This window comes from Mchenga conophoros, linkage group LG1 (genome assembly GCF_057382185.1).
Source record: "Mchenga conophoros isolate Kocher_MC1m ecotype Shallow Benthic linkage group LG1, M_conophoros_male_GT1.1, whole genome shotgun sequence".
NCBI lineage: Eukaryota > Metazoa > Chordata > Actinopteri > Cichliformes > Cichlidae > Mchenga > Mchenga conophoros.
The window spans coordinates 43,135,306-43,148,703 of record NC_140526.1 but is presented as its reverse complement, the minus strand read 5'-3'; the positions used below and the strand labels follow the sequence as shown (position 1 = coordinate 43,148,703).

Sequence of the window (13,398 nt, the reverse complement as noted above, 5' to 3'; positions counted from 1 at the left end):
TGACACATGATATGAACCCAGGTGTATTCTGCGTGACATAATCAGGTTTAGATTTACAGTAAAAGACAAAAATATATCACTTTCATTAGTCACTCGAGGCTGCATAAATGAAAATGGGGAAAAAAGTATTAATCTTAAAAAACCATTTTGCATGAATTCCCAGCTCATCCATATGGAGTCTTAGTTTTGGTTCATTCCAAAGTCCAACTGGGATCCCATGAGTTATTCCAACACAGCAGACGTACGCGTAACTTAACACATGGACAGTTATGGCTCCACCTAAACGTTTAGACACGTTACCTTCGCCTGTCTTAGAATCCTTTCTACAATCTGACCATTTCAGATTATTTAAAATAAATGTTTTGTTTTGTAATTGACTACCTTCTACAAAGTGCAACTAAAAACACCTCTGTGAGCCCAAAGTTACTCCTCTTAAGCAAATGTTAGTCACCATATTCCCCAAAAGAAAATAAACCTGAAAAAATAATAATTTAGGTCTTTTTAAAATTCACACAGCTTAGAGGAAACATACAAATACATTGTGCTGAAATGGACAAAGCATTCACATTATTGCACATATACTGTCACAATAGCGAAACAGCAGTTAGTTCACAACCAGGTTAGAGTCACAGCCCGAGCATAATGGAAAGATTTCACTTGTAGTCGCCTTCCTGTTAGATAACAAAACACTAAATGAGCCTTTTACTAACCAGCTTGATCACAGTGATATTTTCAACACTGCTAATAAAACCCCTCAGTAAAGTCAGTAAAAAGTGTAAATAAAACATTATACGGTATATGTACCATGTTTTGGATCGTGTCAAGTGCATGAGGACTTTGAATCAAAATAAAAATCTGTCACATTGTAGATTCTAAAGTGAAATGTTTGAATGCAACCTGGCTGATGCACACAGCTTTAAAAAGCATTCGCATTAAAAAGGCAGGTTTTAAAAAAACAACAACAAAAAAAGGCCAAGAAAAAGGAACTTCAAACGGAGATAAAAGCCAGTCTGGTGAACATAAGGACACAAACACTTGGGAAAGATTTATTTACTGCTGATGTGAATGCGTCATCGCCAGTTAAATGAACTTCATCCAAACCATCATCAAAACACATCTTGGCTTTTTTTAGAAGAGCACAAACACAGGTTACTACAGTAACCATCTGGTTATTCACACAAACGATCAAACATAACTGTCAGCAATCAACTCTCCACAGCAAAGGTCCTCAAACAAGACTTTCAATCATCAAAATGCCAACACATGAGGATCAAATATATAAAGTAAATATATAAAGTAAGTCCCATTAGGCTGCATTATCTTCCATGCCCTCGCCATTACTGAAACAAAATGGCATCACCCCTTTAATTCGTACCAAACAGCAGCAGGTTCTGTTAATCGGCAACACATAAAAACTGTAAACCTGGTTAATATTCTTAATAACCAGGTAATTCATGTTAAGGTTACTGGTTTGTTTGTTTGAAGTTGGTTTGAAGTTTGAAGATTAGAATTCACAGTGTGTATTTAAATTACTCCATTTTGACCCCAGGGCTGTTAAATGCAATTAAAGCAAATCCTTTTTCACTCAGTACTTACACACAAAGTCTAAATTAGGGTTGAGGGCTACAAGTGGCACAACAAACTGGTCCTTATATTGTCTCTCCAGATATCTTCTACCAGTGTCTTGAATCCACCAGCTCTGGTCGCAAACTCAGTTTCTTTAGTGTCTCATAGCCAACCACCATGACGATGGCGGTGGGTGTGGATGAAATGATGCGTGCAGACAGTCCTTTGGTCAATCCCCAGAAGCCCTCCTCTTTGATCAGCTCCCTGAACGTCTCAATGATGGAGTTCCTCCCTTCAACCTAAACACATACAAATCCCATTACCATTTAGAACCACACAAACATCACAGCTAAGAGTAGGGCTGGGTAATGTGTTTAATCTAGTCAGTCAAGGCAAACATTTCCTTATTTTCGTTTAGTAATGTAATATTTACGCTTTAAGGGAGAAACTGCGAGTTAGTTCAAAAAAAATAAAAAAATAAAATTGTGAGTCATTGTCAAAATAAAGTTTTACTCTTTGGTCATGTTTTTTTTTTGTTTGTTTGTTTGTTTTACAAGCTGGACCTGGGCCCTGTTTCAGGAAGCCGGTTTAGAAAACTCAGAGTGAAAAACGATACTCAGGGTTGAGTAACCCCGAACTGTCCAACTCGGAATATTCGGTTTCAGAAAGGCTGATAACAATTAGTTCAGTCAACGCGGAGTTGCTTTAACCCCAAGTTAAGCGCACGCACGAGGATACATAAAGCCCTGATTAGTGGAGCACAGATTGAGCGAGTCACCATGGAGACGGAGGGAAAGAAGGCGCGGTCAATGTATTTTACAGCGCTTGAGGCCGAAATTCTGATGGCAGCATATGCCGATAACATGCAAATTTTTCGGAAAAAAGTAACACAGCCTCAGCTGCAAAAGAAAGGGAGCATGCATGGCAAAACAAAGCCGACAGAGTCGATGCGTGAGTGTTAATTTAAACATTGATCTAGGGATTTCCACCCATTTAACACGTTATTTCATTTCATTTTATTTTATTTTATTTTGTATTTCATACATTTGATTTTGTGATGTGATGTGAGCGCAGGTGCAACCCAACAGGCCCCAAACGTTCCTGGCAGCAAGTAAAAATGAAATATAAAAATATAGTCCAAACAGGTAAGGTGTAATTGTATTATGAGCCATAGTGCTTGGTCTGTTTGTCCGATGTAAATCAATTGCAGTTAGAGGCTACATTAATTTCCCCTCTGTAAGCACTTATTGAAATTATCTGAGCACATTACAAGTACAGATTTGCTTACTCTGTATGCTCAAATGTGACCCGTTATAGCCAACAGAAAAAAAAGCGGAGGCCCGAAAAACAGGTGGGGGTCCTCCACCACCACCACTCACAGAGGCTGAGCAGTTGGCTTCCACATTTGTGATAATGTTGGCAGCATCACATATGATCTTCACAGTGCAGAGAACACAAATTAGCATCCATTACTATAATGAAATAATTTATTAGTTTGAAATGCTACAGGGAACTATGTACCTGTACATTAATGCTGTGGAAAGACTTCCTGTTCACATAGTCTCCTTCATTTACTGAAGGAGCAATGATTGGAATGTGAGTGCCATCTATACAGCCAATCACGCCTGGGAACCGTGAGAATAAATGCAAAATGTAAGTAGTAGTTCAAGTATCACCACATCATGAATTAAGTTTCGTTCATCCTGATACCTGCAATTTTGTGGCATCCCTCTTTGATGAATCTTGTGGGTCTGTGACCGGGGAACACCACAAACGAGTACAGGAGACGTTTCAGTGCAACTGTAACATTCCTGACTGCCCGACAGACGGTAGCCTTGGAAACGTGCTCAGCGTCACCAATATTATACAGAAAGCTCCCGTTTGCAAAAAACCGAAGTGCAATACAAATAATATGTACAGAACTGAGAGAATGTCGGCGATGTGTCACATGAGCAATATTAGGCCTGAGGATGTTATTCAAATAAATTGTAGATTGTGCTGAAAAACGGTAACGTTCACACAGAAAATCATCAGGAAATGATAAAATGTCCAAACGCGCTCTAATCACTCTCTCCCGGCGGAGAGCTCTGCGGAGAATTTGGGCTTCAACATCTGCTGGCTCTTCAAGGAAGGAGCACGCCATGTCTGACACTTCCTACAGTCAGGTTTCCGACAAAGAGGCGGAGAAGGTCAGGGTTAGTTAAAGTAAACCTGCTAGGGGGCAGGTTAGCTTCACGGAGTGTGTCGTCATAGTAACTCACTCAGAATTAATCTAAACTCGCTTTGTGAAACCGAAAACCCAGAGTTTTCGTTAACTCAGGGTATACTTACTCAGAGTTTGCACTAAACCGGCTTCCTGAAATAGGGCCCTGGTCTTGAAGTAAGGGCTACCAGATCATCTATGGTTTAGAGAGAACTTAAAGAAGAATAGCACCGATCCAAAATAAATAAATAAATAAATGACATTTCCTGATCATGTTTGACTCAAATGAGACCATCCATTAAAGGGTGGTGGAGGGGGACGACGCCTCGGACAGGTTGCCAATTTGTCACTGGGCTAATAGCTGATTTTGACTTCTGCATTGAAACATCACTGTAGGTATGTCATAACCACAAACACCTCTGAAACTCTACACTATCACCCATGGCATAACCCGACATGACATGCACCTCTCTGGAAATGTAACTACACGTCACATCAATGGAGCAACCAGTGTAATCGGCCTTTTCTGTACTTTCGATCCCTCCTGTGCATTTCTGGCTACATTTTCTCTGCAGTTCTTCAGTTTATCAGTGACAGAACCATCACCACCTCACCTAATAATCACAGCATTATTTATAATGACTTTATAGATTTGTTTCTATCAAGGCTGCCATCGCATATAAGACACCTGGACATAATTACAAGGTGGTTAACACCCGCAGGTATGAATGCTGGTAACAGCCTCGGCCACATGTGTACGTTACATCACAGACTCTACAAGGATTCAACTGTAACACACACACCCAGACAACTCTTCACATTTACACTTACAGCCAATTTATAACTACTATTTATGCTAGCATGGGTGTTTTTGGACTGTGGCAAGGCAGCCATGTGGGCAAGAAGGCCACATAAGCACAGAGGGAACATGCAAGCTTCACATAGAAATGTGCAGTTGACTTATGCACATGAACTCTTGACTTCAAACAAGTGGATTGTGTTGGACTCTGTTGTGTATATAAAATGTTTATGTTTGTTTAGTGTAACACTGAGGGCCGTGGGAGCGCTGCAATTTAAAATTCCTGTGTATAATCTGTACATATGGTTTTTGAAGATAAAGCTAACTTTGACTTTAGTGCCATTTTTTGCAACACATTCAACTTGCTATACATAAATATAACTTCTATATCCTAAATTTTAATCATATGTTTGCAATAAGTCCAGAGAGACTAAATAAATTGCTTAAAAGTGCAACAGACCACCAAAAAGCTTAAAATGTTTTTTTAAACACATTATTCATAACTTCATTTTGAGGTACTCTTGCTATAACCTGCAGCAAAAATGAAAATAAATGTATATTGTGGCCAATATGCAAAACGTATGCATGCACATCAACACAGACCATTTCCAAAAGTGCATTCAAACTTCTAAGGCACAAAAGTCAAACATGACTTTTTAATAACACAAGTGAAGCTGTGATAAGCCTTGGAGAGGGAAAAAAGGGGGGGAGGAATTACATCTTTTTGTTTTCGCAGTTATTGGCACTCATGAAAACATTTAACAGTTTATGATGAAAACGTGGTGATATATATTGCGACACAGGAAGCGCTGTGAACAGCTGATCATATTGATAAAACACCTGCATCAGCATTATAATGTTTTTGTTGTTGCACATGCTTTTCACGTGATTGACATTAGCAGAAGGAAACAGCGGTCTGGGACACGCTGAAGGCACGATATAAGCACAACTCCTGGAGTTTTATATGCAAAAAAAATAATGCTCTAACTTATTTGGTTGCATTTCTACCAGCATTTAAAAATGGATATGCAAAGCTGGAAGCACAGGCAATCCTGCTGGTGATAAAGAATAGGAAGGGTCATTTTCACACAGACTTCTTTTTGCAACCAAAGGTGCCACCACCTGTATGCCATTCGACAGGAAGCAGTTTTCCCTTATATACAGTCTATACTTCCAACATTTGTATTTGGTGAGAAATATAATAGCTTACCTGGACTTGGGGCTGCTCGATTATGGCAAAAATTATAATCACGATTATTTTCACTGAAATTGAGATCTCGATTATTTGACGATATTTATTTAACCCTTTAAGACCTACTATAGAACCAAGTCCACCAGAGCTTATATTATTTTTTTTTACATGCTGTAGTGCCATTTCAAGTGAGCATTTCAAGTTGCTATACATCAATACAACTGTTATAGCCCATATTTTAATAATATGTATGCATTAAGTCCATAGTAATTACATTAATTGCAAAAAAGTGCAATAAACTACAAAAAAATTGAAAATCACTTTTGTTTGGTTTTTTTTTTACATATATTTCTACTTGGGGAAATTTAAGAGGCTTATCCCTCAAAACTTTAAATACAAAAAAGTTGCAAAAAATAGTTTACAACAACAGGAAATTTATTTTGAGTGTCTTCATAGTTTTATTTTGGAGATACAGCAATTTCTATATACTGCAGGAAAAACAAACATATGATGAAAATTTGCAAAGAAAACAGCATATCCATCAAAATTTTAAAAATTTCCAGCAGTGCAATTCGAGTTCTAAGCATCCCAGAAACTATTCAGAAAAGTATAGAGTCAAACATGACCTATAAAAACACCAGTATATGCTTTTAAGGCCTACAAGTAAAAAACTACATTTCCTGCGAAAATGACGTCACTTCCGGTTTCGGACAGGAAATGGCAGACATGCGATAGTTCGCTCTGACGTCTGTTTCAATGTGGGAAGTGTTATGAACAGCTGATCAGATCGGCAAAGCCTGTTTCTGGAATAGGGCTTTGGAGCGTGATGTCACGGGGGTGGGCGTGGAAAGGATTTTGGCCCGATCCGCCATTTTGGGGGTCTAAGTAAGGAGCGAAAGCATAGCCATGGTTCGTACTTGCTGTGTGCTCGGTTGCAATGTTCGATCTTACGACCGGCACGGGAATAAGTTTGGATTGTCTTTTTATGCTTTCCCAACCTGGAAGCAACATGAAGGAGCTCATGTATCGGATATTACCAAACGAAGGCGTCTAGCCTCGATAGCAGCCGTGAGACGAGCTGATATCAAGTTCTGTTACGTCTCCAGATATCAGCTGGTGTGCTCAAGACATTTTCATTCCGGTAAGTTCTAAATATGTTCACATCACACTTTATAGCTGAATAATATTATCGTTGGTGGTCTCGGAAGTTATAGAAATTGCAATCAAACATCGAATGGAGTGACTTTGCAGACATATGTGCTATGTAAAGATTCGCAGGAGGAGACAGGGAGGACACAAATTGGCGTTAATAATTTGCCCAATTATCAATGTGTTAATTTGCATCTACTTTACAATTATGGGCACATAATATGATAACGATATTTTAGCAGTTTAATGATAAATGTATAACATTAATTATGGTGGGGGGTGGAAAATGGCTATTTCACTCGATGCACTCCAGCTGACTTACCTTGGTATGAATGATGACGTACTCAGAGTTTGGCGGCTTGAAAATAGCCAAATCTTGCACCCAGCCATTTGTAAATTGGATATGCGCCTCCAGTGACTTGTAATTACGAAACTGGTTCGCAGTGTAAGCGCTTACTCCACAAACAAGATAGGTGAAGATATCGGGGTAGGACAGTGGCGGCAAGTCGTCTGGGTCTTTACTCCACTGCCGTATTTCATATGGGTCCAGATTTGCGATGCACTCTATTTTTTTCAAATACCGCTGCTTCGCGCATATGCAAAACAAATTATTGCGCTAGCTTACGCGGTTCTGGTTCTACAGGGATTTAAAGGGTTAACAATAACAATGTATTGAATAATGACTTTAAAAAATAATATAAAATAGTGTGCAAATACTGATAACAGTGCAAATGTTTGCAATATAAAAAATAAATGAAAAATGTAAACCTCTATGTTTAGTGAACTTTGCAGTGTTGCTCTGTGGTGCAGCTACGACACTGTAGCAAAGTTTACACACTATGTCTACTTGATCCACGTCTGACTCCGCGAACCCACAATGTTTCCACACCACTGAAGTTTTTTTTTACCTCTCTTTTCAACCACCGGCAGTCACTCTCCTCTCCGAATAACTTCTGCTTAGCTTTCCGAGCTTCCCTTGGGTCCTCTTAATTGTTGTGACGCGTGTTCAAAATGCAGAGAGGTGCGCTCGATTTGCCACACGGAGCAGCGCGAGAGTAAAGCACGAGGGAGGGGCTAATAATCGGCTCAGTCATTTTTAATGATCGTTGAAAGCCCAGATTGTAATCGTGATTAAAATTCGATTAATTGAGCAGCCCTACCTGGACTCGGGCTCTGACCACATCCATTGGATTGGTGACAGTAGAGGCAGTAGCAGCAGCTAGTGGTCCAGCCATGGCTTGTAAGATCAGATGAGGACAGTCGCTGGGAGCCAGTTTAGAGAGTTGCTCTGCAGAACATTACACATGCAGATATGGTATTAATCACATGTTGAGGCCATGAAGCATTCATTCACACTACAAATTTACTAAAATAATGAAGACACAAAAGATAAGACAGACTTACAGCCTCAAAGTCAAGAAACTGCACTATAGCTTCCACTTACCAGCATAAAAGTGATAGAAAGGCCACCACACAGCACTGTTCGGTATATAGGTGAGTAAAGAAGCCACATATCCCCTGTAGAAACCCCTAAACCCATCAGCAGCAAAAATCTGGGCAATAATGTTCCTGGTTTGGCCAAACACTTTCTTTGGCTTTCCAGTCTCAGTGTTTGAGTCAAGCCGAAAGCGTGTGAGGTGCTGCCCTTGGCCCTGCATCATCAGCTGCTGAGATATGACGTCAATGGGAACAGTGATGCTCTGAGCGACCAGGGAGGCCGAGCCCCCTGCCACCAGTGACTTGACGGTGTTGTCCTCTGAATACTGCGAAACGTACTTCCTCACCAGCTCATAGGTGGTTATGTACGCTTGGCCTGAGATGAGGGTGAAGGTGTTGACCATGAAGCCACGATACAGGCCTCGTACGCCCTCCACCCGCAGGATCTTGAAGAAGGCATCGAAGGTGCCGCCATAGAGTGACTTGCCCTTCTGCACTTGTAGTCGAGTCCGGATCAGAGTGGCCGGGTAGACTGTGGCCCGGATTGTCATAGTCATGAACAACCCGAAGGAGTAGAACTTCTTTTTGTCGAGGTCCTCCCATTCGATGATCTGGATGTTCCTTTTCTGCTGCATCCTGACAGCTGTAGGTGCCCCCTCATCAGACGGATTCTTGTCTAACACACGGAGGGAAAAAAAAGGAAAGAAAACAGAACTGTCTTTAAAGTGGCAGCTAAAAGAAACTGTGTGGGGGGGTTTTTTATATTCAAAATGAAAAACTGGCAAACATTTTGTGTTCTGAAACTCTTTTAGACACTGTATTCTGGAGATGAAGGGCAAGTGCAGAAACTTCATGAAAATCCTCCTGGATGCAATAATAACCTCTCCAATTTAGGCAATCTTGTACCATTTTGTCATTCCTAATATTACCTAAATATATTACGAAATGCCTTTAATACAAAACTGGTTGTTACTTCTCCTTGAGCAGTAATGTTTAACTTACATCCAGTTATCTACGAATGAGTTCAAGGGTCATGCTGACACTAGCAAATCAAAGCTAAAAGGCTGTTTCTAAAGAAATAAGTGTCTTAAGTAAAAACTGTACTATCATGCTCTTACAAATGTCTGATTATATATGTACACATTATAGGAGAATGTAGCTGACCCCGGTATCAGAGGACACCGCGTTTCTGAGTAAACGTGGAGTCAACTGAAGCGCCAGTGTTTCAGCTGAAAACAACACGTAAACCTAATATAGCAACTAACACACTGAGCAAGCCAAGAGCTTCACAAAACGTGCCAGTTGCCACCTACTGGTTTAGCGTTGTTAGCTAACATATTTTAGCTTAAGCCGCGCTAGCCCCGGGGTAAACGATGTTAGCATTGGTTGAACGTTAACTAGCTTCGTGACTGCTTACCTATTCGGACATGTGTTTATTTCAGAGTCATCTGCTTAGTGTAAGTCGAGCATGAAACATCGCGTCAACAAACGACTGGGAATGTGTAACTAAAGCTAGCGTGGGTGAAAGACAAGAAAACACGGAGTTGGCTAACTTCCAAGCTAGTCGGCTAACTCTCCGAGATCTTCCTGCTCCCATTCAAACGCCATGCTGTTCAAACAGCCAATCACATGCAAAGTGTCTTCTTCGCTTTCTTTTACTTTACGCTTCCGGATATTTCAGCTGTCTCGTTACTGTCGCGCACCACCAGGGCTGGAGTAGTAAATGTATTTCAGCAAGTTCAAGAGGCAAGAAAGGGCAACTTACCCGAATTTTGTTTTGAATATATACTTTATCAGGGCCCAGTTTCTGATATTAGTTTAAGTAGCGTTTATTATAGTGAACGCGACTTGGTTTAATTTATTGACCATCCATGGTATAAAATATGTTCCTAAGGATATTATAATCTTGGTGTTCCATTGATTTTTACCAAATTAATAAAAGCAAATATTTACAATCTAAAGAAAGAAAGAAGGAAAGAAAGAAAGAAAAGGGGAAAAAAGTATAACTGAAAACAGAAGAATAGTTCAACTCAATGACAACAATGACCCACAACATGTAAAAACATACCTAATGACCTTATGACTCTAAACTGTGTCATGTGCCATGGCTCAGACGTCATTTAGTATTTTTGCTTCTGCAGTGACTATTTGTGAGAAAAACATGGCAGCAAAAGTGAAAGGGTATGTTTACAAGATTGCTGCAAAACAGTGTTGCTGACAATAAAGAGATGGAGGTGGCAAAGTTTACGTTTTTCACTGGGAGTGACCAGAATGGACAGGATTAGAAATGAGTACACTAGACGGTCAGCTCAGGTTGAGGACAAAGTTAGAGAGGCAAGGCTGAGATGGCCTGGATATGTGCAGAGGAGTGACAGTGGGTGTATTGGACTAGGAATGTTAAAAATAGAGCTGCCAGGCAGGAAAAACAGAGAAATTCCTCACAGGAGGACATACAACCCATATGCAAAGGGTTGGTGTGACAGGGGAGGCAGTTTATCCGCTGTGTCTACCCCTAGAGGGAGCAGATGAAAGAAGGAGGAGGATGTACTTTTGCTTCAGTAAAGTTGTCATTTTTAAAAGTGCCATTAGGGGGTGTTCAAGTACATCACTAACCAGCAGTCAGTGAGCTGTGCACTGTGTTACAGACTGATCGGTCCTCCCACTGAGAGGTGGCGCTGCTGAGCGGCTACTTCACTGACGCGGTACGCCGGTGTTTGTGAGGAAACGCCAAACTGAAAGTAGTGGACCTCTCATCCTGGGCAGAAGTACGCCAACTTAGACTCGTTCATCCGAGGTAAATAATACACAATTACTATATAGTCACTACAGTACTTGTTATTCTAGCATAATTTTACATCTTTACTTCCTTTTGTCGTGGAGCAGCTTGGCGACTTCGTTTGTTATGAACTAGCTCGTTAGCATGCTAGCTAGCATGCTGAGATATTGCAGATTCATTCTGCTGCACCAGTTAGCCGACTAGCTGCCATGGGCTTATTAAAGCACGCGTTGTTTTTGTAAACCAGCCTCAGAAACTTTTAGCACCTATTTTGGTTTCTGACTTTAGCTAAATATATGTTCACTTTCTTTATCCCTGAATTCAGATACGTCTTGTGTCAATTTTAAAAAGGCATCGTTGTGTGGGTCTTGTCTTCTGCAGCTTACGCCTGTCTGTAACTGCTGCTCTTTTTACCTTTTCCAGGATATTGCCAGCGACTTGAGAAAATGGTACGTAGCTGTTATACTTTTTAAAAATCTCAAAATGTTGTTTGTTTATTTTTTTTTAAACTAGTATAGGCATTCATTTTGTGTTGTTGTTATTTTTTAGTCTCGCAGATATGATTCCCGGACAACCATATTTTCTCCAGAGGGTATGTTTTATTTCTTATCTAAGACTTTGTAACCAAATACTGGTCAAAATAATCCAACACAAGAGGCCCAATACTATCATTCTATTATTACATTATTACAATATTACAATCTTCTGAGTTTTTGTTATTTTTATCCCTCTATGAACTTCAAAACAAATACAAACTATCCAAATACACCAACTCATGACTAGTACTTAAAGCAGGAACATGTGGTTTAATGAGCCTAGTACAACCCCCAAGAAATAAACACTCTGGGTCAACGCATGAATAATTTGAGTTTAGTATTTTACTTCAGGGGCTACCTGTGAGCTCGTATCCATGGTGAAACTGTTGTAAAAGTATTTGTCTTTAGTATTTTATATAGCCACTGTTTTCCAAAAACTGGTCTTAAAGGGGTTTGTTTTTTCAGTATTGTTCACCTAAAAACCCGACTGTAATTTACAGGACGCCTGTATCAGGTGGAGTACGCAATGGAAGCAATCGGTCACGCTGGAACGTGTCTGGGTATCCTAGCAAATGACGGGGTGCTGTTGGCAGCAGAGAGACGCAACATCCACAAACTGCTTGATGAGGTTTTCTTCTCTGAGAAGATCTACAAACTCAATGAGTAAGTGAGCTTCACTAGATTCTTACCTTCAAAATGTAGTCATTCATTTTGTTTTTTGGTTAACATTGCGTTTGTGGTCACATTTTCAGAGACATGGCCTGCAGCGTTGCTGGGATCACATCAGATGCTAATGTACTGACAAATGAGCTGCGGCTAATTGCACAGAGGTGAGTTTCAGAAGGAGACACATTTATGGCTGTAATTAGAAACAAAGGGATGATGGTGAATGCAGGCTGATATAACCACCACCAGCAGTTGTTTTCATAGCCATAAATAAAGAAAAGCCTAAATATGTGTAGACTGGTGCACTTTCAAAATGAATCTTATTACTTGAGTTATTTTATCACAAAATGTGTTAAATAGTTGGTGATCTGAAGTTTGAGATTACAGCCTTAAACATGTGTCTGTAGTTTCTAACCATTTCTCTCATTTACACCAACCACTAACCAGTTTGAATTCTTCTTAGGTATTTATTGCAGTACCAGGAGCCAATACCCTGTGAGCAGCTGGTCACAGCTCTGTGTGACATTAAGCAAGCTTACACACAGTTCGGAGGTAAGATGCACTGTCTGTTTTAATGCTCACAGCCTTTTACATTGCTCACCATGGCAAATCTCCTCAACTTATTGTCAGTCCTTACTTTTAAAGTGTTTTAAATGGGGATGTGCTTGACTGGTCAACTAGACATTTAAACACTGCTGCCCTTGCTCTTTAACACCAGAAACACTAGTTAGTTAAACATCCATTCATCTGCTTATCCTTTTCAGGGTTGCGGGGGGTGCTGGAGCCTATCCCAGCTGTCATAGGGCGAGAGGCGGGCTAACACACAGAAACAGAAAATCATTCGCACTCACATTCACAACTATGGGCAATTTAGATTAATCAGTTAACCTATCCCCAATAAGTGCATGTCTTTGGATTGTGGGAGGAAGCCGGAGTACCTGGAGGGAACCCACGCAAACATGGGGAGAACATGCAAACTCCATACAGAAAGACCCCAGTTTAATGGTGGAGTTGAACTCAGGACCTTCTTGCTGTGCGGCAGCAGTGCTAACCACCATGCCACCGGTTAAACAT

General features: G+C 40.3%; 2 protein-coding genes across 3 annotated transcripts; one reads left to right on the top strand and one right to left on the bottom strand.

Moving 5' to 3' along the window:
* Positions 1 to 1,203: 1,203 nt before the first annotated feature.
* On the bottom strand, positions 1,204 to 10,002 carry LOC146583935 (solute carrier family 25 member 44-like). The gene is made up of 4 exons (XM_085279296.1): positions 9,764 to 10,002; positions 8,354 to 9,022; positions 8,070 to 8,197; positions 1,204 to 1,865 (listed from the first exon to the last, which is right to left on the bottom strand). Exons 2-4 carry the CDS (start codon positions 8,979 to 8,981, stop codon positions 1,674 to 1,676), a joined length of 948 nt encoding a protein of 315 aa, XP_085135422.1. The 5' UTR covers positions 8,982 to 9,022; positions 9,764 to 10,002; the 3' UTR covers positions 1,204 to 1,673.
* A 1,004-nt stretch (positions 10,003 to 11,006) lies between these two features.
* Positions 11,007 to 13,348, top strand: LOC146583934 (proteasome subunit alpha type-4). 2 transcript variants are annotated; one of them, XM_085281488.1, is made up of 6 exons: positions 11,007 to 11,140; positions 11,546 to 11,571; positions 11,672 to 11,714; positions 12,159 to 12,321; positions 12,411 to 12,488; positions 12,788 to 13,338. In XM_085281488.1, exons 2-6 carry the CDS (start codon positions 11,569 to 11,571, stop codon positions 12,897 to 12,899), a joined length of 399 nt encoding a protein of 132 aa, XP_085137614.1. In that variant the 5' UTR covers positions 11,007 to 11,140; positions 11,546 to 11,568; the 3' UTR covers positions 12,900 to 13,338. The 2 variants fall into 2 exon arrangements, with proteins under 2 accessions (XP_085137614.1, XP_085137623.1); XM_085281497.1 differs by having other exon boundaries at positions 11,041 to 11,140; positions 11,504 to 11,571; positions 12,788 to 13,348.
* The last annotated feature ends 50 nt before the right edge of the window (positions 13,349 to 13,398 follow it).